At 41.0% G+C, this 24212-nt stretch overlaps 1 protein-coding gene across 2 annotated transcripts in view; it reads left to right on the top strand.

Moving 5' to 3' along the window:
- The window catches only part of NPL (N-acetylneuraminate pyruvate lyase), a 39202-nt gene extending 27605 nt beyond the window's left edge, over positions 1-11597 (top strand). For both annotated transcript variants that reach the window (XM_057729430.1, XM_057729429.1), the window contains exons 8-12: positions 731-879; positions 1011-1057; positions 3697-3781; positions 6930-6969; positions 10229-11597. In XM_057729430.1, the coding sequence (XP_057585413.1) occupies positions 731-879; positions 1011-1057; positions 3697-3781; positions 6930-6969; positions 10229-10413 (506 nt within the window). In that variant the 3' untranslated portion in view covers positions 10414-11597. The remainder of the gene's footprint in view (positions 1-730; positions 880-1010; positions 1058-3696; positions 3782-6929; positions 6970-10228) is intronic.
- The last annotated feature ends 12615 nt before the right edge of the window (positions 11598-24212 follow it).

Here is a 24212-nt window from a genome sequence, read left to right as displayed (position 1 = left end):
CTGCTTCTGTCCATGTGTCTTTCCCTTCACGTCTCACATTGTACCCTATGTCACTAAGACACCCCCACCCCACCCCACCCCATGTCACAAAAGCGTACGACTGTTGGCTAGATAGTTCCAACTGCTCTAAAATGAGTCACTTATCAAAAATAAGTCGGCCCTGATTAATCATTGACACCACCATATAATGGAAGATTTTAAGTATGAGAGACGAGTTGACCCCTAGGCACTTGTGTCTGTCACACACAACCTCCCTTCTTATATGGGAAGACATAGCCTGTAAGCCCCACTTGGGCAGTCTACTTCGTACCCTACTGTGTTCTCAGTGCCTGGCACACAAGAAAGTACTCCTATCTCTTCTCACTTTTCTTCTAGCTTTTCTTTTATCATTATCGTACTTCTCCAGCAAGAAGACTGCCACAGTTAGATGAAATTTCTTAGGAGGTTATTTTTTAAATCCCATTCCTTTCTAATTTCCTTAAAAGAAAAAATAGAAGTTGTACTTTAGAAATATCCATCTATTGTCTTCAAGGAACAGAAGATCTAGGGTTACAGTTTGACAAGTACAGAGGAACTAAGAGGCAAGGGCAAGTGATTATGTTCAGTATGTTCAGCGTGCAGCCAGCGGCTGCTGAGAGCAGCCCCTGGCAGCTCCAGGCGGATGTGTGGGGCTGGATGAGATGTTTTCTGGAGGTGTGCTGGTGAATGAGACGTTTATTGTTCTGAGCAGTTCGTGCTGAGGAGTTGTTGGATGAAATTCAGGATAAGATCCCCACCTTCCAAGGGCTGAAGTTCAGTGACACGGATCTCTTAGACTTCGGGCAATGTGTTGATCAGAATCGCCAGCGACAGTTTGCTTTCCTTTTTGGGGTGGACGAGGTAAGTCACCCCCTGGCATATCCCAGCAGGTTAGTTTCCCTCCCAAACAGTGGGTGTAGCTGCGTATATGGTAGCATCTTTTCTCTTCTCTTTTGCATCAAAGTAAATACTCTTTGTTTGTTTCTGATCAGCAACTGTTGAGTGCTCTGGTGATGGGAGCAACTGGAGCGGTGGGCAGGTAAGCAGGACTTGTCTTTCCCAGTGCTTATAAGTGTAAAATCCCCCACAGAGGCGTGCATTGCCTGCGCAGGTGTATTTCTTGCATGTACACCTTTTCTAATAGAAGTTGCCTTCCTTTGCCACATTCTCGTAGTGAAAGGGAAGTAACTAGAGCTTAGCACTTTGTTAGTGACTCAGTCACTGTTATAAGAAGCACCCCGTTGCACTTAGAGGAGAGGCACACAAGCTGAGAGCATGCACGGAACTTCTTTATCAGAAATCATTTGGTTACAAATAACAGAAAGCCATTCAAACTAGCTTATGTGAAAGAAGGTAAGTTATTATAAAATATTGGGAAATTTCGTAAAACCCGAGGGGAGGAAGTGCAGTGAGGCCTCAGAGAAGATGAGAATCCCAAACTGCAAAGCTCTCAACAGCCAAGGCAGATCATTCTCCATCTGTGGTCCTTCGGACATCTCTTTATTTTCCTTTCTCTCCAGATGGGCTTTCTCAGCTTCAGCATGCACGTGGCCAGTCATGGTGCCCAAACGGGGCATCTCAGGATATCACTAGATAGCACTGCCAAGTCAGGTGTCCATGTAAGGTCCAATCAGCTGCAGCTAGGAAGGTAGAATCATGTGGCCCGATGTCTACTCAGCAGAAGCCTAGGGACATTCGATTTAGCGTGTTCACTGCACGTTAACCTCGTTCATTGGAAATGTGCCTGCAAGCAGATTGATTGAACTATTTACATTAACTGAAAGTGTATTTCCTCCCTGTGGGGAAAGTACAGGGGAAGCAAAGTAGTGATCATAACATATCTTGGTGAGCATGGCTTTGATGAAGAGTAGTTGAGTTGGATAATCTTCATGGCTTGTTCACTGAGCCAAGATGCCTACAACATCCATCGTCACTACAGGCCGTTTCCTTCAAGGAAACCTGAATGCCTTAATCTGCTGACCTTGGAAATTCTTACCTTTTAGACTTTTTTCTTTTTAATTTAATTTTTTTTAATTTATTTTTTAATTTATTTATTGGTGTGTTGGGTCTTCATTGCTGCACACGGGCTTTCTCTAGTTGCAGCGAGCAGGGGCTACTCTTCGTTGTGGTGTGCAGGCTCCCCATCGGGGTGGCTTCTCTTGTTGCAGAGCACAGGCTCTAGGCGCGTGGGCTTCAGTAGTTGCAGCACACAGGCTCAATAGTTGTAGCTCACAGGCTCTAGAGCACAGGCTCAATAGCTGTGGCGAACGGGCTTAGTTGCTCTGCAGCATGTGGGATCTTCCTGGAGCAGGGATCGAACCCGTGTTCCCTACATTGGCAGGTGGATTCTTAGCCACTGTGCCACCTAGGAAGTCCCTAGACTTTTTTTTTCTGGCCTCCATACTAGGCCTTTTTATTCTGTCAACATAATCTGAAGGCAAAGTACATTTGGTTACACTTCATTTCTTCTTAATTATGATCAACATTCCTCTCTAAATAAGGGATCACCTGAGACCCCTGGGATTCAGATTATAGTATTCTGAAAGCCCTCAGACATTCATGTACATATTGTGACCTCAGGTGTTTCACATCTGCAGGTAACTTATCTCAGTGATTATATTTTATTCTTCCCAACTTTTTTTACTGGAAGATAATGTGAAGTTCGCTTTCTTGGAATCCCTTGTATTGACTCCAGGGACTATATTTATGAAGTACCAATGATATTCTTTTCCTCATACACCAAGATAAAACTCTTTTCTGATCCTGAGTTACTGTAGGAGAAGTCATTAGAAACTGGGAAAACATCCTTGTTCTGAGTTTCCAGAACCTTCTATCTTGCTGGTTTCTCTAAGAGGTCAGTGATTAGTCTAAGATATTTGTCCTTATTGGTAGAGTTAGAGATTCTTTTTTAAGTCAGCAAGAACATTTTATCAAATCAAATAACTAATTCTCACCTCCATTTTTGTTGAAGTGTAACAGAAGACAGTGTGAAGAGATGGAAAGTTCCTCGACAACTCTGTAGCCCTTCTTTGAGCCACCGTTTCTTTACAGTGGAATGGAAACCACACCTACCTCCCAGGGCTTTGGGAGGATTAGACATGGTTTATGTCAGGCACCTGGAATATAATAGTCAATAAGCAGTCTCTCATATTATTATCAGTATTAATATTATTGTTAGAAACTGGTCTCTAGGTAACATATAACTTGGCAAAGAATTTAGATAATCTGCTAGGATTTGCCCCTTTCACTGTGGTGCTCCTTTCACCCAGTTCCTCAGCAGTAGGTTTTGGGGACCCACCTCAGACTCTACATTTTACCCACAGTTCTTGTCTAGCATTGCACCTCTGTGTGTGCCCTGGGCCAGGTGTTGCCCTCAATCATTCCTTGCCAAATACACCTCTGTCTTTCACTTTTTTCTTTTTTTCTAACGTTACTGGTACTTCTTCTATGTTTCTCCCTTTTCTTTATTCCCTTTGGTGTTCTCTGCCTCCTCTGCACTGCTTAGCTCTGCTAGAATACTCAGAACTGAAGACACCTGATCCTGTAATAGATTAGGGCCTAAAAATAGACTTCTGGAAGGCTTGGTATATTTTTCCCTTTTAAGCATCAGAGGAGTTTGTAGAGCTGTACCTTCTCACTGAGTTACTGATCCTGCAATATGTGCTGTTTCCTTTCCAGTACCTATAACTACCTGGGAAAAAAGACCAACCAGATGTTGGAGGCTTTTGAACGAAAGGACTTCTCTACAGCCCTAAACCATCAGGTTAGCTTTCTTTTCCCTTCATATAAATCACAGCTTTTTTCTTTCCCACTTGAGAATTCTTATTCTCTCTCATCAGCATTCCTACCATGCCTGCCCTCCTTAAAATTGCCTAGCTGCTGCTTTCTGTATTTTCCTTCTTTTTCTTACTTTTTCTGGTTTAAAACCAAACCTGTCCCCACTGTCCATGTTCCTTCTCTGTCTAATCAGGACAGGCCCCATACGGGAGTGACTCCTTTCTGTTCCTCCTAGAAATGATCTTATTTTTCATCTGCATTCAAAGTATTTTTATAACTGTGAAATAATAGTGATGGATTTCTGGGGAAATAACCACATGCCGTCCTGTTGAGAACTTCACACCTGAGTCACCAAAGTATATAAAGAAGCTATGAAGCTGTGACCTAAAAAGGGGAGACTTAATCCAAAGTTAGAGCAAGTCAGTCTTCTTTGCTCTGGAAATGTGCTGAGAACTGAAAACATCCTCCAGGCAGGAAACCAGAGCCAAGTAGGTGATCCAAAGGGAGATGCAGGCTTTGAAACAGGAAGAGAAAAGCAGCTGGAGCTGATGTGTTCCAGAGAAGACCCCTGGGGGGAATGGTGGTTGCTGTTAATGTTACAGGGAGGACAGCCTAGCTGTCTGGAGAAGGAAGAGCCTCACCGAAGGGTAGAACCAGTCCCAGCTGCTGGTAATGTGTATACTTTAGGTAAATAGAATAATGTGGAAAGAAATAGGGTAGGCACAATGGAGAGACTCCTGGAGGCTAAGAGGCCCTGGAACTTTCAGGATCATAAAAGTGACTGAGAGGAGTATCCCAAGAAAATGAGTGAGAATGAAAGGCATAAGCAGATCAGAGCCAGGTGATCAGTCCCAACAAGCTTAGATAAGGCATCTTTTGAATGGGACAGGCCACCATCAGGGCAATCAGAAATTACAGAGCAGAAGCTGCAAAGCATCCTGGAGGTTAGAGGGACTGACCTGAGCTCCAACCAAGAAGAGAACAATAGGAACCAGTTGCCAGAAGTAATTAAATTCATTACTACGCTTTAGCCCTGAACATTGAGCAAGCCTAAGTCTACTACCTACTTAAAGTTTAAATAGCTTATTTAATATTCACCTTTGAATATTAAATTTCAGACCAGGTGAAGCTGAAAGCAGGAACAGGGTAAGGACTTAGGAACCTATGTCAACTAGATTAAACATTGGTGAGACATTGGTTTAAATTAAGATATGAAGTCTGAATTGTGTGGACTCTGCCATCTCTTTTCATTAATGATTTTCTTTTTCCTAAGTTTCCCAGAAAAAAATTATTTCTGAAAATTTCAACCTGTTCTGAGCTGAAGGAAGGGAAAATCATAGGATAGAGTAAACTGTGAAACAGCTGTGATATGGAATTTTCCACTTAGTGGTTTCTTTTATTGGCTGAGTCAATTTCCATCTCTCTCTCTCTCTCTCTTTTTTTTTTTTTCTTTTAGTCCTACTCAAATAAATCATCTCACTCAAAACAGTATTGGGAAAGAGTTTAGTTTACCACATTCTGGGTTTTCTTACAAAAAGCAAGTGTGAGCAGGTCACATTTACTTACTTATTAATATACCAAGGGCTGAACTGAATGTATAATTTTGATAAAGCTGGTCTCTGCCCTAAAGGAGTTTGCAGTCAAGTAAAGAAACAGATAAGTGAAAAGTTAGGGCTAACCTTACTCATTCTCGTGGATTTAAATGCCATGTGTTATATTTACAAAATGAAATGACATATGTACAAAGATATTCCTTATAGCATTGTTTATAATAACAAAAGATGGAAACAGCCCAAATATCCACTCATAAGGAAATGGTTAAATACATTATGTTTGATTTATTTAATGGAATTATTTACAGCACTTTAAAAGGAAGAGATACTTTTATATGCACAGATCTGGAGAGATCTCTATGATATATCAAGTGTAAAAAAAGCAACAAAGTAGAGACTTCTGAAAGTAATGTGCCACAGTTTGTGTGTCAGGAAAAAAAGAACATGTGCATATAGGTTTGCAAGGTTTAATATTAAAATGTTATTCTGCATCGAATTTTTTATTACTATTATACAATTGATTACAACAACATAAAAGTAAAATGTTACTGAAAATGCATCTCTTAAAGAGATGGATGGGAATCTCCTTGTTTTAAGAATTGCATCATGAATTTGTGGATGAATATCCTTTATTGCTAGGATGAGTTAAAGTTCAGCATCAATACTATTTCAGTCTTTTTGTTTTTATAGAAATAAGTGCTGTGAAACCCTGTTCATATATATTAGTAGATAAGAGTGGAAGAAACTTTGCTATAGCAATGTCACTCAGTTCTTTGAGCAGTTTTTGAGTCATATGCCAAAAATCACAGAATGTTTGATCATTTAATGATTTTCAACTGACAAGCTGAATCACAACATTAAAAGCAAAGCTGAAAAGAAAAAATTGAAAACCGTATGATTTTTAGAGGACTTATCCGTTAATTAGAGGAATCATTCTGTTAGCTCTCTTTGTGGATGCCAATACCAAAATTTTAATTTGCTCCTTTATTTGGTTCCCAGAGGTGTCCCAAGGCAGTGATAGAGGAGGTACGTCTTTGTTTTTTCAAAAGTAGGAGGAGGACTGTGAAAAGGGAAATATAAAAGGACGAGGTACGCCTCCATTACGTGCAAATTCTTATTCTGATCAACTTTAGAAATAGCACTTATGGAAGTTTAGGGTCTAGAAATTAATTACCATAAATTTTAGCCTTGGCCAAGTGCCCCTGAGGTATCTTGGAAAGTACCCCAGAGGTTAGAGTACCCCAGTTTGGAAACAACTACAGCAGCTGATAAGTTTACCTATGTAACCTAGATGGGTAAAGGTTACCTTCCCCATCCTAACTATTGTACCGTTCCTTCATTGGAGCTTCTTTTCTTCATGGGCTCATTTCATAAAGCTTATATGTATGAAAAGATCCTACCTTATCCTGGACAGATCTCAACCATTCTCACTTGGCTATTTTTCTCTACTGTGACAGACCTTCAGAAAACTAAGTTGTGTGGACTTTGTAGTTTGGGGTTTCTGCAGCTTGACCCCTAAATTCTTTAAATTGTTATCACAGTTCAGTAATACTGACTATAGATTTGTTTGTTCCTTTCCAGTTTTGTATTCAGAGATTTATCAACTTTGTGGTCAAACTAGGTAAGTTTCCCACTTTGTCTGCTACTAGAGAGTGTAAAGAAATAGACTTTCTCTGAGGGTTCAACAAGAGCACCTTTTAACCAGTTGCAAGCAAAGTTTTATTCCTGATACTAACCTTCGGGGCCAATCCTTTAAAATGGTGAAGTAAATCTAGTTGGAAGGTCTTGGCAACCTTCTGCAAATCTCTCTCCTCCATCTTAGCACTTTGTTCTCCTCCCCACTCTATGCACACACCATTTTTGTACCTTTTCCCTCCTACACCATCAACAGTCCCTCCCTTTACTTGCCTCTGCTCATTGAAATTCTACTTCCACACTATAGCTGATTTAAGCCAAAGTGTTTGGAGCAAGGCAGTTTGAATACAGATCTTACTAAATTGTGAATGACTGACCGCTCTCCCGAGAGTATCTACAAGTTAAAAAGAGTTTATTAACACAAGTAAGCTTAAGTGGATGGAGGTTTGAATAATATGACAACGTAAAGTTTGAGGGAAATACAGTGAATTTGAGTAGAGAAACCTCTCCACAGTCTCCTAAGTCTTATCCCATCACAAATAATAAATACCACCATTCACTCCACTTCTGCAAGAGACTGGCCCTTCCTGAGAACCTGGGTCAAGTCCAGGAAAAGCTTAGGTTTATTCTTGGCAGACCTCCTACCTTCCTTTCAGAGCCTTTCTGCCTCTTCCTGGTAACTCCTCCCGAGCCCTAAGCACCTATTATGTACTGTGACCCTCGTTCTCACAGAGCCTTCAGCCAGCTCTCTTAATCCTTCAGAGACAATGCTTCCCATATGCTCTTCCATTTGATGATTTTTGTCATATGTGTGTACCACCAGTACTATTTTTACCTAATATTATTCCCTTGTCCTAAGCAATACTTTTCACAAAATCGTGGGTTTGGCACGTGTTCCTAAATTGCATTAAAGTAGATTTTGAATTACTACCAGTTCTTCAGTTTTTTAAAGAACTAAAAGTTTACCTGTATGTGTAAGATCACTTTGCATACCAGCAGTGATACTTCAATAGTTTTGTAAAATATAGGTGTAAGATTTACTGAAAGGATTTACTCTTTTGCCAGAATATTGTCATTTTAAAAGATGCCTCTTGAAGATAATTTTTATGATCTAAAAGCACGTACCTTTATTTTTTTTAAGCTCTTTTTTGGAATATAATTGCTTTACACTCTTGTACCAGTTTTTGAGGTACACCAAAGTGAATCAGCTATATTTATACATATATCCCCTTATCCCCTCCCTTCTGCGACTCCCTCCCACCCTCCCTGTCCTGGCCCTCCAAGGCATCACCCATCATTGAGTTGATCTCCCTTTGTTATACAGCAACTACCCACTAGCTATCTATCTTACAGTTGCTAGTGTATATATGTCTGTGCTACTCTCTCACTTCGTCCCAGCTTCCCCTTCGTGCCCCCGCCCCCAACCCCATGTCCTCCAGTCCCTTCTCTGCATCTTAAAAGCACGTATCTTTAAAGATCTCATTTCAGACTTTCTTGGGGGTTGGAGTTTTCATGGTTTAGTCAAAGACATTTTTTTTCTTTCAGTGTTTTTGAGATAAAATTGACATGCAGCACTGTATGACTGTTTCTGTTTTATTATGTTTGCTCATTTTTTGTTTTTTAGATTCCACATACAAGTGAAATCCTACAGTATTTGTCTTTTTCCGTCTGACTTATTTCACTTAGCATAACACCCTCTAGGTCCATCTGTGTTGTTGCAAACAACGAGATTTCATTTTCTTTTATGGCTGAGTAATATTCCATTGTATATAAGAGAGACAATCTTGATAAAGATATTAAGATTAATATGATAAAGTCTTATCATGAAGGTAGCTCTCACTCTTCCACCATTCATAATAAGCCTAGGAGGGACATTTTGCATTTAGCAAAGTATATTCTATATATTTAGCCAAGCTAGTATTTTCCTCCCCAATGCTCAATTGTTACTATAACTAAGTTACCTTAGTAAAAGAAAGTTACTTCTCATACCTTTGATCCAAAAGCAGTAGCCAGTTAAGAAAACAAATATCTTCCTGTGCTATATTCTGGATTATTTTCTTAGCTCTACCTTCAAAATTACTAATTCTATCTTTAGCTATGTTTTCTACTGTTCAGTTTTACTGATTATATATTTTTCATTTCCAGTATTTCTTTTTGGCTTTCTCTTCCAGATCTTTTTCTGTTCTTTATTTATATACCCTTCTCTTAGCCTATGGCTTCTATTCTTACTTTTATCTCTGTGAAGCTTCTTTCAGAATTTTGTATCAGCTTTTCTCAGGATGTGAAATTTGTCAGCTGTGCATTTGCCAGCTCTCATGCAGCTTCTTTCTCCTCATGTGCTTTGTAATTTTTAACTCTGAATTTATCTCCAGAGACAATTGTTTTCTGGAGAATCCATTGTACTCTAGGTTTTGAGGTTTCCTATCAATTGTTTTTACATTTGCCTCTGCTAGGACACTGTTGTTTCATCATTTCCAACCAGTCTTTGTATTTCTTAGTATGGTTCCTGTACCAAGCACGTCATGCAAATACGGATCCAGCATTCATATATGGCACAGGCTTGGGGCTTCTTTTATATGATCTTTTTCCATCCATAGCCCTGGCAGAAGCCAGGCTTCCTTGCCTCTCAGGCCAGTGGGCCAGTTTTTTTCTATTGCTGTTCATAGAAGGCTGTCTACCAATTTTATACTGGGAATTTAATTCCAGCTCCTTGCTGTGTACAGACTCAAGGCTTCATCTTGCATTCCTGTCCCAGTCTAAAACAGCAGCATTGAGTCATAAGCTACCTTAAATAGTGCATTTCTCAGGGACTTCTTAGATGTGTTTGAACTAAATTCTGTGCTAGTGATGAAGTCCTACATCATTCAATCCACAGCAGTACATCCCTTAATCAGATTATCCTCATGGACCATTGGCTTCAGCTCCTCCTTGCTACTCTGACCTCTTTATTCCTGATAACTCTTGTCCCTCCTTCTTGCTTCTGAGGTTGACTTTGAGTCTCACTTTGTTTTGTTTTACAGTTTGTCAATTTGTTAAAAAATTTCCAGCATTTCTATATGTTTAAAACAGAAATAGGGATTTCCTACATCTGCTTGGTCTGCTGTATTGACAAGAAATGTTCCCATCTTTTAGTTCCATTTTATCCTATCGTAGTAATCACTGTAAGAATATGATCTCTTCTTTGGAGTGTTTGTGGCAAGTGGACAGTCCCAGTCATGTTTCTTCATGTGTTTTTTTCTGTTTAGGTTTTGGAGTGTCGCAGACCAAAGCCATCATGACTCTCGTCTCTGGGATTCCAATGGGCCCACCCCGGCTTCCACTACAGAAAGCCTCCAGGGAGTTTACTGATAATGCAGAAGCTAAACTGAAAAGCCTAGATTTCCTTTCTTTCACTGATTTAAGTGATGGAAACTTGGAAGCTTGTAGCTAGTACCTCTCTATCAAATCAAGGTGTGTACAATGAGATATAATCCACCTTGAATACTGCATTCATTTCTCAAAGACTTTTTAGATGAGCTTGAACTAAACTTTCCTAGCAACTGAAATCTTACATCAATCAACAAGTATTTAAATACCTACTATGATCTTTTAAAAGTTTTAATTTGTGAAGGGGCAAAAACTCTAAAAGGAGTCGTGAGCCCTAAGTCATTCAATATTTCACAAAATTTTGGTGAAGAAGTGTTTGCATATATGGGTGAGATGGAATCACGAGGAAAATTGTAATTGATTAATTCTGTCTGCCTTTGGGAGTTCCCATTATCTTGATTTCTGGTTGTTAATCCTCTTTTAAAGTTTTCTAATTTTAAACCACCATAATGTACTTTCATTTTAATAAATATTCATTTGGAATCTAGGACAACTCTGAGCTACTGCATTTAGGCAGACACACTACTTTAATGCCAGATTACAATGTGACTCAACTATGCACAACTATTGACACACAGTTCACTTGGCTGCTCAGTCTACCTCCAGAATATCTGCTTTCAGATTAATTGCGATGTCACAATTTTCCCCAAAAACATTGGGTTATGTGAAGACTTGCTTCAGTTACTATAACTAAAGGTCATTAGGGTGGTTTTCACATAACAAAAGAAAGGCCTTCCCCAAAGGTGAATTCAAGTCTCTAATTGTTACTATAGAGAACTTCTCAAAGGTTCAAAGAACCAAAGAGCTCTCTGCTCTGGGCACAACAAACTTCCCCTTTCCTCACTGAGAAGAAAGTGTCCCTCAACAGTACTCTGAATTATTGGAAGTGAAAGCCAGTATCCCTTCTGCAGTGAGCCCAGGGGCTACTTACTGTTGTTTCCCAGTCACATTTTCAAGCCATCACTTTTCAGTGATAAAAGATTTAGAGAGGACCCAAAGATCTCACTTTAACTTTCTCTACACACCTTCTTTACTTTTTTCTTTCTCTGGAATATACAACAGGCTGCTCAGTCTGCTCTCTCACAAACCCTGCTGCATGCTTTCTAGTGACAAAGTGTATTGATGGTTAGTCCTTAGTGATTTGAAACTTGACTATCCAGTCTACTAACTACCTAAGATTCTGTTTTATTTCTTATCTAATTAGTCTGCTCATTGGCAGAGGAAAAATATTTGAAATTCATATCAGTTTATTTTTTTAATTTTTAGAATTAAAAAAAACTTTTTTGAAATGAGAATTTGAAATGATCAGTGGATTTAATTATCTTTGCTAACCCCTCTCTTTATATTTATATCTCCTCACTCCTTTTTTGCCCAGGAATAACACACACTATTTTCTTATATTTCTCTCTCTTTTAGGAGTAAGATATCTGAATTAGAAATTGAATCACAAAGCTTATGTGGGCTTATATTCTACCTCATTGAAACTTTTCTCTATAGCCATTAATTTATTGAAAGAAAAAAAGTGAGGTGTTTTTAGTCTTTGGTTCTGAGGATGTCATATCCTTACTTAATGATACTAAAGCCAAATTAATTTTTCAGTGAAGATAAATATTGAATATCCACTCAGCATTTAACAGTTTTTCTCTTTTTGCTCTTCTGAAATTAGTGCTTGGAAAGCTTTTAACATGATTAATGAGATCTTGTGAACACAAAGATGGTTAAACAAAATGACCAAGAGCTGAGTTTAGCTCTATGTATTTTAACATCCAACTCTGTAGAAATGAAAGTATTATATAGCAGTGGGTTACTAATAATGCCTTTAATCAAAAGTAAAATTTTGGAATATTATGAATTTATTGTTGTCTTTGAATTTAGTTTTTAACATTAAAATTAAAGTAATAATGTGAAATATCTTATTTATCACAATATAAAGTGTTATTGAGTCCAATCTCACTCTGCTCACTGCATGACAGGCCAACGAATCAGAGACGAGGTGCTGAGGCAAGGAATATGACTTTATTTGGAAAGCCAGCAGACCAAGAAGATGGCAGACTAGTGTCTCAAAAAAACATCTTATCGGGGTCTGGATGCCAGTTTCTTTTATAGAATCAGAGAAGGGGAGGAGGTGTGGAAGTAAAGTAAAAAGGCCATAAGTCTTGCACACATCACCTGGAATGGCCAACCTCGGTGAGGGGGTATGTTAATTTCTTCTTTCTTGTGGCCATCCACAGGTGGACAGGGTCAGGATGTTTCCCTGAACAAAGGCACTTTGATTTAACATTCAGGCAGAGGGGCAGGGTTCCCTGAGACAAGCCATTATGTATGCTTATAATAACAAAAGCAACAAAAAAGCAAAGGTTAAAGTAAAAGAAACAGATCCAACATGTAGTCAGATTTTGTTCTTCCCTGTAACAGTTTTACTTAGGATCTCTCTTGGGTTTATTCACAGATGTAGGAAAATGCCATGGTGGTGAAGTGAGGGAAGTGGGTAATGCATATTCTTTCCCAGAAAGGCTTCTGCTACAGCTTGAGGGAGATTTCCTCTTTATGATCTCCTGAAGGGCACAGAAATTCCCTGGTCTCAGGAATCCTAAGTTTAAGAGAAGGCTGGGTTGGACTGAGTGACTTTCTAGAGTGACTCTGCAACCCAAGGCCAGGCACCCACCTGGACTCGCCTGGGCTTTTCATCTGTGGAGTAATCAAATCAAGAAGAGCAAATAGTGGATCTAACCCATTTAACCTTTCCCCTTATCACCTGCTCACTCATCCTCAATTCTCTTCAATTAAACTAAGAAGGAAACTTGGAATCAAAGTTATGCAAACAGCAGAGCTTGCACTTGGGTTTCTGGGGCTAAGAAATAGCTACCTGGTGGACAAAATAACTGACCCAAATCATGTTTTCTCTGTCAACCCCTTTGGTGACTCCTAGGAAATCGTTTGATGTATAGGACACTGATGCATTTTAAGTTAGAAAAACCAAAAGAAAAACCTTACAGGAATTTCTTAAATCTTAATCACATAATTAGTAAACATAAATGGTTTCTACAAAATGCATACAGGACTTTTATCTAGCAGGACTTGTCACCTGTGAAACAGAGGGCAGTCATCAGTTAGATCCATTAAAATATAATTTGCTCAATAAATAACAAACTGTAAACAGCCTTCAGTGATCAAGCTTGCTTTAACTGGGTTTTCAAACACTTGCATATCCTCCAAGCATTAAATGGCCTAAACAGTAAGTTACAAGACCCTTTACCATCCCTATAAGTAGTATTGCTATCGACCCAGGTTTGTTTGCCCAGTGCTCAGCAAGCCAAATGTGGAGACACTGAGGTTTGCAGCAGAGAAAGGGTTTATTCACAAGGCAGCCAAGCAAGGAGAACAAGTCTCATATCCACCTCCCGGAGGCAAGGGGCTCAGGATATTTATGGGATAAGAAGCAGGTGGTCTGAGTTGTGGGGGAAGATGACTGGGGGCAAGAAAAAGGTGAAGTAATCGGTGTTCTGTGCAGGTGTAACTGAGTTACATGCTTCTTCATGGGATGCATGTTCAGAAAATGGTGGCGTTGGCATGATCTAAGGGTGGAGTTTTGGCCCTCTGACGTCAAAAGGTCATCCATTGAACACTTGCGCAGATCCAGTTGAATGGTCGGTGGTCTTGATCATTTTGAAACAGGCAGGACAAGCTTGGTGAACCTGAAGAAAAATTTAAGCAAGTTACTATAGCAACCCATACATCAGCGGTGTTATCTATAGGGGTCAGTTAAAGGAGTCTTGTGATGTTTTGTCTCAGCTGTGAGAAGCTTGGAGGGTATGCAATTTGCAAGAGCAATTAAAGCAAACTTGGTCAGTGAAGGCAGGTTACAGGATATTATATATTAGTTTTATAAGTGGAAACTTATCTGTAGGAATTATTTGAAGTCTGGTTGGAAGATGCATTCTACCAAAGATGTGTGGTCTTAAATCCTCTGGGTGATTTATCCATGCTGACTGGTGCCCACTTTAAAACAATGGACTTCAGATTTTGGGAGGTATCACAGGAAGTGAATTCTTTTTTCCCTCTACCCAGTTTGTAACAGACAAGTTTCCTTAATATGTTCCTCTTCTGGGTTTGTTTTTCATTGTTGTTATTCTGGGGTTTTGGTTTGCTTTTGTTTTATTGTTGCTATTGTGCACTTTTCACTGAAAGTGTAAGGTATTCTGGCTTTACATGGGGTCTCCTTCCTCCTAAGTCCTACATGGCTGTTAATAAAAGGAAGCTTAAGTTCATCAGAGATCAGCACTCTTTCATGATAGGTGCTTATATCAGAGTTCCCTTACCTCTTTGGATTTATTTATTCATGATGCTTTTGTTTACTTTTAAGGCATTTGCCTACTTTCTTGGTAACACAGCAATGCATTTTTAAAAATTATATTCTACATTTTTGTGGGTTTATTTAAGGCATCTCCATTTTTTTTTCAAGATTGTGGAAACTTTCACTTTTAAATATAGCAAATTTATATTTTGCAATGTGTTCCAATCTGAGAGTCATTTTCTCTTAGTAGGTGAATATATCCCATTTACCTTTATTGAAAGTTTTCCTAAAGTAGTTTGCAGATATAGACATATTATTTTGTTTGTGAAAATATAATATGTTCTATAGTAGTATCTAACAGAAAATTATAAATTCTGGATATGTGAAACTAATTAACATTGTAAAAAAGTAAAATCCCATAACCCTATAGAAATGTATTGAAATCAGTAAAAGCTGGTACGAAGCAGGCAACAAAATGCTCAAATATACAAATGCATGGAGAAATAAAGCCCCACACTTTAAAATGGGAACCATAAAAACAAAAGAGAACGTGGTCCTTCACTGACTACATAAATAAAAAGCAAACCAAACTGTGAAGTTAAACTAATTCCAATAGGCAGAGAAAGCAAATGTAACTGTTAAAGTGGAACAAAGCAAGTTGTGAAATCCAGTGTACCTGAATAATTTTCTCTACAGGTAGCCATAGAACTTATAGATAAACAAATGGTTTAGTAGAAATTGATAATAATGGATACAGAAAAATAGTACATATGGATAACTTCCAATGTCATGTTTGCTTGTAAAAAAAAAAGCAGGGACTTCCCTGGTGGCGCAGTGGTTAAGAATCTGCCTGCCAATGCAGGGGACATGGATTTGATCCCTGGTCTGGGAAAATCCCACATGCCTCGGAGCAACTAAGCCTGTGTGCCACAACTACTGAAGCCCGTGCACCTAGAGCGTGGGCCTCACAACAAGAGACACTGCAGTGAGAAGCCTGAGCACCACAAAGAAGAGTAGCCCCAACTTGCCGCAGCTAGAGAAAGCCTGTGTGCAGCAACAAAGACCCAACACAGCCAATAATAAATTAATTTTTTAAAAAAGCAATACTCACTGATATGTCTACACAGCAAACCATAAAAAATAATTTTAAAAGAAGCTGGCATGTTAGTGAATACCATAACTATATATAACAAGGAAGAAAATAATTATAAAGGTATATGTCTTATTCTTCATCCTCAAGATCTAGACAATCATTTCTGCTAGAGTCCAGATCATACATTTCATCTGTGACATTCATTGCACTGAAAGAGCCATCAGTCCTTTCCATCTTAAGCCATTATTGTACCATAATTAATTCTGCTTTTGAAAAATGATGGAAATCTTCTCTTGTTTTGGGGGGAGTTTTTGGCCTCACTGCAGGGCATGTGGAACTTTCCTGACCAGGGATCGAACCCATGCCCCTGCACTGTTAGCACCTCCCACCAGGGAGGTCCTAACATCATTTACTTTCTCTCTCTCTCTCTTTTTTTTTTTAATTTTTGGCTGCACCACATGGCATGTGGAATGTTAGTTCCCTGACCAGAAATCAAACCCGCACCCCCTGCATTGGAAGTGTGGAGTCTTAACCACTGGACTACCAGGGAAGTCCTTTTCTCATGTTTTAATGTATTGTATTTTCTGTGTCTGGCACATTTCAGCCCCTGTCCTTATTATTTCCGACTGTATTGTCTGCTTAGTTAGTGGGTGCCCACAATTCCATTCATCAGCCTCTTTCTCAGGGTCTACAACATTGTTTGAACTTCATATTAAATGAAAGCCTCCTTGGCTTTTGAGCCATAGGTTACTGTAGTAACACATTCAAAACCAAATCTTAGAAGAATAATCTAGACTCTAACACCCATCAACTTTGTGGTTTGTGGCTTATTTTGTTAACAAAACTCTGCCTAGAGAGTGAAATGTGCATCCCTACTTGGATGTTTTTGGTTGATACATTTTGTCTTTAAGGGGTGGCACATCACTTCTTATCTTCTGGGACATACTGATCACTGCAGCTCACCCTGGATCCCTTATCTCTATACTTCTTGCCATTCTTGCCCTTGGTGGGTCCTCACCCTTTCAACGGTGCTGAAGAGGAAAATTAGAAACTTGCACTCAGCTAAAAATAACTCCATGCTCCTTCTGCTTTTGTAAACTATGCTTACTGCAGTGAAAAAGAAAAACAAAAACAGGATGGCCTAGCAATCAAATGTAACCATAAGATGTTTTGCTAAATATGGAATGTTCTGCACCTGCTCTTTTAAGTTTCTGTTTGGAAATTTCCATGCTCTGTAAACAAAGTAACCAATATACTAATGCTGTCTGTAACCATGTGCACTGACCCCTATAAAAATAAAGCTCACGCTGAGCTCAGGGCCCAGAACTTTGGAGCTTTAGCTAATCTGGAGCTGCCAGTTTAATAAACCTGAGTTCTCCAAACCTGCAAGTGTGGTGGTGGTTTGGTGGTGGTTTCTCGACGGACCAATTTCTGCAACAGTACGTGGGTACAGTTAGCCAATTTTCAGATGCTGTGTTTTTTGTATCTTTTTTTTTTTTTAGGAAAAATATTTTAAATATAGTGTATGCCAGGTACTGAACTTCACATGCTTATTTATTTATTCTTTATAATTACTTTATGATATAGGTACTAATATTTTATTGAATCTAAGATGCTCTTGATTGTAAGACATAATTATTTTATGTACCTCTAAGAAAGAAAAAAGTAAAACAAAACACTGGTAAAGTATGACATGCCATCTCATTCCAGAGATATCAAAAAAAAATTCAAGTGTGTTCTAGAAGTGATACAATATAGCATCTTCTCATTTTTAAAATGAAGTAATTATGGCAAAGAGAAGTTAAATATCTTAATCAAGGTCACACATGGTTTGTGGCAGAGCCAGAATATGGATTTTAACTGGGTGACAGCAAACTCTAATTCACAGCAAGAATCTTAAAGCCATATGTCCACTTTTAACAGCACCTCTTAGCCAGTGTTCTCAAGATTCAATTCCTACTGATGTAGTAGAGAGTTGGGTTCAATATAGTATGAAATAGTAAACAGTATAACATGGTTTTGTGGGAGGCAGGGTTGGCCTTATGCTTCTATGTATGACCTCAAGCTGTGTGGGTTCAAGTCCCAGCTCCACCACTTACCATCTTGTTTTTTGTTGTTGTTGTTGTTTTGTTTTCTTTTGGCTGCATTGGGTTTTCATTGCTGTGCACAGGCTTCCTCTAGTTGTGGTGAGTGGGGGCTACTCCTCATTGCGATAAACGGACTTCTCATTGCAGTGGCTTCTCTTGCTGCTGAGCACGGGCTCTAGGTGCACAGCCTTCAGTAGTTGTGGCCCATGGGCTAAGTAGTTGTGGCTCACGGGCTCTAGAGCACAGGCTCAGTAGTTGTGGCACATGGGCTTAGTTGCTTCGAGGCATGTGGGATCTTCCTAGAACAGGAATCGAACCTGTGTCCCCTGCATTGGCAAGCAGATTCTTAACAATTGTACCACCAGGGAAGTCCCTCCACCACTTACTATCTGTGTGTGACTACAAGATGTTATTTAACTTCTCAGCTATTCATTTATCTCATTGACAGCATGAGAATTATAATGTCTATCTCCGGGGGTTATTATTGGGATTACACAAAGGAATACATAGAAAGTTCTAGCACATCTTAGGCACAGTGAAGTGTTACTTATTGTTAGTTTTTCTAGCTATCCAAGGCATTTGGTGTATGTACTTTATATAACAGAGAGAAACATTACTTTGCTGCTAAACTTTTAACTTAAAAGCTGCCAAAATAAAGTTGAAAATGATACAAAACCTAAGAACTGAAACAGAAATTTGCATTTACTATTATTGGAGTCCAGATCACAGTGCCACCCTCAGATTTTTTCCTAGGTTGGAAATTTTTGACTGTGCTTCTAACAGTAGAGGATGGGGATGGAAAATATCTGTGGGCTATGGAATGATCCATGTATCGCTATATGGAACAGTGACAAACTCAGTGAGAGCATGCCTTTTGCTAAGTGATTTTAGAGGAACAAGCAGGTCAAAGAGGCATAGATGGCAAAAGTCACCATCATTGAAAGATTTGAAGTATTTACACATGTATGGATAGGAAGGTATGTGGTATGACTTTTTGTGGGGTTGTTTGTTTTTTTTCTTATTGGCTATGTTGGGTCTTCGTTGCTGTGCACAGTCTTTCTCTAGTTGAGGAGAGCAGGGGGCTACTCTTCCTTGTGGCCTGCAGGCTTCTGAGTGCGGTGGCTTCTCTTGTTGTGAAGCATGGGCTCTAGGCACACAGGCTTTCGTAGCTGTGGCATGTGGGCTCAACAGTTGTGGTTCGTGGGCTCTAGAGCACAGGCTCAGTAGTTGTGGCGCACGGGCCTTGTTGCTCTGAGGCATGTGAGATCTTCCCGCACCAGGGAGCAAACCCACGTCCCCTGCATTGGCAGGCGGATTCTTAACCACTGCACCACCAGAGAAGCCCCATGACTTTTTGTTTTTAAAATGTCACTCTTGGAGCAGTATGATAAATAGATTGGAAGACACAGACTGGGAACAGGTAAACTGTTAGGTGGCCTGTTATGATAGGTAACCAATGGTGGAGCCTCAGACTAAGGAAGTGGCAGCAAGAATGGAGGGGAGGAAGTGGAATGAAAGATATTTAGAAAGAAGAATCAACAGAACCTAGACATGGAAGATACAGTTGGCCCTTAGTATCAGTAGGTTGCACATCCAAGGATTCAACCAACTACAGAAGGAAAATATTAAAAAAGAAAAAATTTCAGAAGCTTCCAAAAAGCAAAACTTGAATATGCCACATACTGGTAACTATTTACATAACATTTACATTGTAGGTATTATAAGAAATCTAGAGATGATTTAAAATACACAGAAGGATATCCTATAGGTTATATGCAAATACTATGCCATTTTATTTAAGGGACTTTACCATCTGCATATTTTGGTATCTGTGAGGGCCCTGAGACCAATCCCCTGTGGATACTGCAGGATGACTGTACTTGTATTTGTTATTTATTTCCTGCAACAAATCACCCCTAAACTTAGCAGCTGAAAACTGGAAACATTTATAAATTTACACAGTTTCTGAGGGTTACGAATCTGGGAGCATCTTAACTGGGTGGTTCTGGCACAGAGTTTTTCACAAGGTTGCAGCCAAGCTATTGGCTAGAGCTTTACTCATCTCCAGTTTCAATTGGCGCTGGAGAGTCTGCTTCCAGGTTCACTTACATAGATGTGGGCAGGCCTCAGTTCCTTGTGGGCTTTTGGCCACAGGCTTCGGTTCCTCACCACACTATGACAGCTTTCTTACTCCAGAAAGAGAAATCTGAGAGAGAGAGAGAGGAAGAGAGTGAAAGAGAGAGTACACAAAATTGAGCCAGAGCTCAAAACAGAAACCTCAGTCTTTTAAAGCCATCTCAGACGTGGCCTACCATCCCTTTCTGTATGCTATCAGTCAAAAAGACCAACCCTAGTGCAATGTAAGATGGGACTACACAGGGTATGAATTACAGGAGGAAAGGATCATTGTTGGCCATGTTGAAGGTTGCCTACCACAATAATAAAGGAATCAGAATTGACACCCAAACATCAAATCCTGTGGGACATCACGTAGAGAGGCCCACCAAGCTTGCTTTTTTGTTGTTGTTGTTGTTTGCTGCGTTGGGTCTTTTTTGCTGCACACGGGCTTTCTCTAGTTGCAGAGAGCGGGGGCTACTCTTTGTTGCAGTGCTCAGGCTTTTCAGTGCAGTGGCTTCTCTTGTTGTGGAGCATGGGCTCTAGGTGCGTGGGCTTCAGTAGTTGCAGCACTCAGGCTCAGTAGCTGTGGCTCACAGGCTCTAGAGCACAGACTCAGTAGTTGTGGCATATGGACTTAGCTGCTTCGCGGCATGTAGGATCTTCCCTGCCCAGGGATCGAACCCATGTCCCCTGCATTGGCAGGTGGATTCTTAACCACTGCACCACCAGGGAAGTCCCCCACCAAGCATTTACATATATTGATCTGAAGTTCAAAAGAAAGTTTGGATAGGAGATAGAGGTTTAGAGGGTGTCGACACATAGATGGTAGTTGAAACTGTGGTATGAATAAGATTGTCCAGGAAGAGCATATATGGAGTGCTAAGAACAGAACCTGGGCATGATTGGCATTTGGTGTGCTTATAGAGGAAGTTGCATAGGAATCTGAGATGTAGTGATTAAGACATGAGAGCTGAGCTGTGCTCAAAGGAACTTCAAAGTCCTTAAATGTGAGAGGTGGTGATGCTCAGAGATTTGCTTCAGGAGTCTCGCCCTTGAAGGAGAATGCAAAACTCAGAGGGAAATAGGCAGTTGGCGAATGTCAGCAGCCCCAAAGGAGCAGGGTCTCCCAGCCACCGCTGAAGTCCTCTCTGAAGTGTGGAAAGCCCTGGAACCTCAGCAGCTGGATACCATGTAGGTGCCATTCCCAGCCACCTCATTGCTGGGCCCCAGGCTCAGGACACAGGCTGTAGGGCAGCTCAGAAGCAGCACAACTCACCATCGACTTCTGAAGCTGCAGGGCAAGGGGCTGGAGCTGGAAGACCAGTATTCACCCCACCCCTGGCTCAGAGGAAGGGAAGACTAAACCCAGGGCAGCTGGAAGACCTGCCCAGACCAAGGCCAGTGGTGAGCTGGTAAAAGGTTAACCACTGGCTCTGGCAGAGTATAGGGGGATAGGGCCCAGACGTGCAGCATTTGCCTATTTCTATGCTTAGATATTCCCACCATGGGATGAGAAGCAAGATGGCAGAGTAAGAGGATATGGAGCTTAACTCCTCCCTACAAATACATCAAAAATACCTCTACATGTGGGAAAAGTCTCACGGAAAACTATCCAGAAACTGGCAGAAGAACTGTACAACTAAGGCTGCAAGAAAGATTCCCGTGTAATCAGGTGGGATGGGAAGAAATGCATCATGTGGGGACCTGTGACTTCGTGAGGGGACTAAGAGGAAAAGGGAGATTGCATAGGTGGACACTAGCCCTGGGGAGTGAGCTGGTCAAGCTACAGACTGGGCGTCCCAGTCCTGGGGTCCTACACAGAAGAGACAAGCCCCTTTGGCTGCTTGGAGGACCACTGGGACAGATACAAAGGCTGGAGAAGCCTAGATTGCACTCATGAGGAGTGCGCAGGTGCTGGTTTGCCATCAGACAGGGTGGAGAGAGGTCTGCCCTAGTGGCTGCCGCCTTGCCATGCTCCCCAATCTGAGCTAAGAGGACACCCCAGCCCCACTTATCCCACACCACAGCTTGGCAATGGACCTAGGGCAGCCAGGACCTGGGAAAAGACTTGATCTAGGGATGCAGAGGTAACCCAGGAGCTTGGCGTGTGGTCCAGGTGGGGCAGCAGTGGCCATTGTTGGCAGTCACTCAAACAGCACCACAGACGCAGTCAAGACTTCTGATGGTAGCACAGCCACTTAAACCACTACGACCCGTAGTCCCGGCCTGGCGAATGCTCTGGCCTGACCCATTCCATACCATAACTTCGCATTAGATGTGAGATGGCCACAACCAGGGAAAAGACACGACTTTGGGCTGTTTCTGAGCAGAGCTGTAGATGCCTACACAGGTAGCACATTGAACCTCTGTAAGCACATGAGCCCCATTTACTTCTTCACTCTCCTCCTTTGAGGCAAAGGCTTCAGTGCAGGGAGAAGTAAAAACAGACACTTAAAGGGAACAAAGCCAGCCTGAGCCCGACCCTCAAGGCTTCTGCTCCAGCAACTTGGAGCAGACCCACCCCTGACAATGTGGTGACAGCCACTGAATAGAGGGGAAGTCCCACCTCACACCGTGCACAGGCTCTAGCTACTCCAACACCAGCCACCCCCCCATCAGGGTGATAGTGGCCAGCACACCCTAAGAAAACATGTGGCTGGTGTCCACATCAAATCCAGCCCTCACACCAAAGACATTGGGCAAACAGTCTACACAGGGATGCTTCCACATAAAAACATCTATTCAAGACCACAATGGACAACCGTTTCACCTAAATTCACAGAGATAAAGTTAAGTAAAATGAAAAGAGAAAGGAACTACTCTCAATGGAAGAAGCAAGAGAAATCCTCTGAAAAAATAATGAAACACATATACCCAGTGTACCAGATGATGAATTCAAAAAGTTGGTAAATGGTAAAAATGCTGTGTTCACAGGGCTTCCCTGGTGGTGCAGTGGTTAAGAATCCGGCTGCCAACGCAGGAGACACGGGTTAGAGCCCTGGTCTGGGAAGACCCCACATGCCACAGAGCTACTAAGCCAGTGCACCGCAACTATAGAGCCTGCGCTCCAGAGCCCTTGAGCCACAACTATTGAGCCCACGTGCCACAACTACTGAAGCCCACACACCTAGAGCCCATGCTCTGCAAGAGAAGCCACAGCTCTCCACAACCAGAGAAAGCCTGTGGACAGCAACAAACACATCTAATAAATAAATAAATAAATTTTTAAAATGCTGTGTTCATTATCTACTACAAAACAGTTGCAATCCATTTATGCTAGTTGAGTTTCCCTTATCATTAAAAAAAAAAAAAAAAAAACCCTGCTGCTTTAAGCACCCTGAAAGGGACAAAGAAACAAGATTAAGGTGCTTCACTGAATGATTTCGTTCCTAGTTAAAAAGAGCAAACACATGGAGAAAATAAAAGAATGAGTAAATGCCGTGTTATTCTGATCATAGGAGTAACAGAGTTTTAAAGGGATTAATCACAGTGAGCTAGAAGAGTTAGGAAAAAACATAGTGAAACAGGCGAAAAATAAGGATGGTAGGTCTGATGGGGCCAGAAATTGATTACTTTGGATTCTCTGGAACAACCTCAATTTGATATATTTGTATTGTCACCTCCGCGGGAAGCACTAGAGTTAAAAAATTTAACAATAGTTAAAAATATAAATTACTCCAAAGTCTCTGAAGACAAAAGGATATCCAATTTGAGCAAAAACAACTTTGCAGGTTTTATCTGTTCATTAAACTAGTTTTTACTGAGCACTGAATGTGCCAAGCAGTGCAGAGGGCTAGCCAGGGTAGGGTTCCTGCCTCCACTGAGCTTCTTTCAGGACACGTTTGCGTTGGAGTATGTGAATCACTACAACACCTACTGAACACCTACTGTGTGCGAGCTACACAGGATAAGCCCCCTTCACACGCCATCTTATTTAATCACCCCCAACAACCCTAAAAAGTTAGCACCTAAGATTTCCAGTTGTCCTCGCAGGGCACCTCATCTACCACAGGTCCCTATGACAGAAGCTGCGAAACATTTTGCTGCATTGAAATGCTACAGGTCTCCAACTCGCCAAAACTCTCAAAAGCAGGTAGCAGACTACAGGAGGAAGCAGGGCTGGGGCTCCGGGGGCCAGGGGCGGCGGGCCTCCCAGGCGACGGGACGCTCCCCGCCGCTAGGTAGCTGCAGCCCCGCCTCTCCCTCCGGGCACCCTGGGTGCCAAGTGCGCTTTCTGCGCATGCCTAGCGCACTGACCCCGCCCCCCTGGC

The sequence above is a fragment of the Hippopotamus amphibius genome, chromosome 3 (genome assembly GCF_030028045.1).
Source record: "Hippopotamus amphibius kiboko isolate mHipAmp2 chromosome 3, mHipAmp2.hap2, whole genome shotgun sequence".
NCBI classification, from domain to species: Eukaryota; Metazoa; Chordata; class Mammalia; order Artiodactyla; family Hippopotamidae; genus Hippopotamus; species Hippopotamus amphibius.
This window is presented reverse-complemented; position numbering and strand designations above follow the sequence as displayed.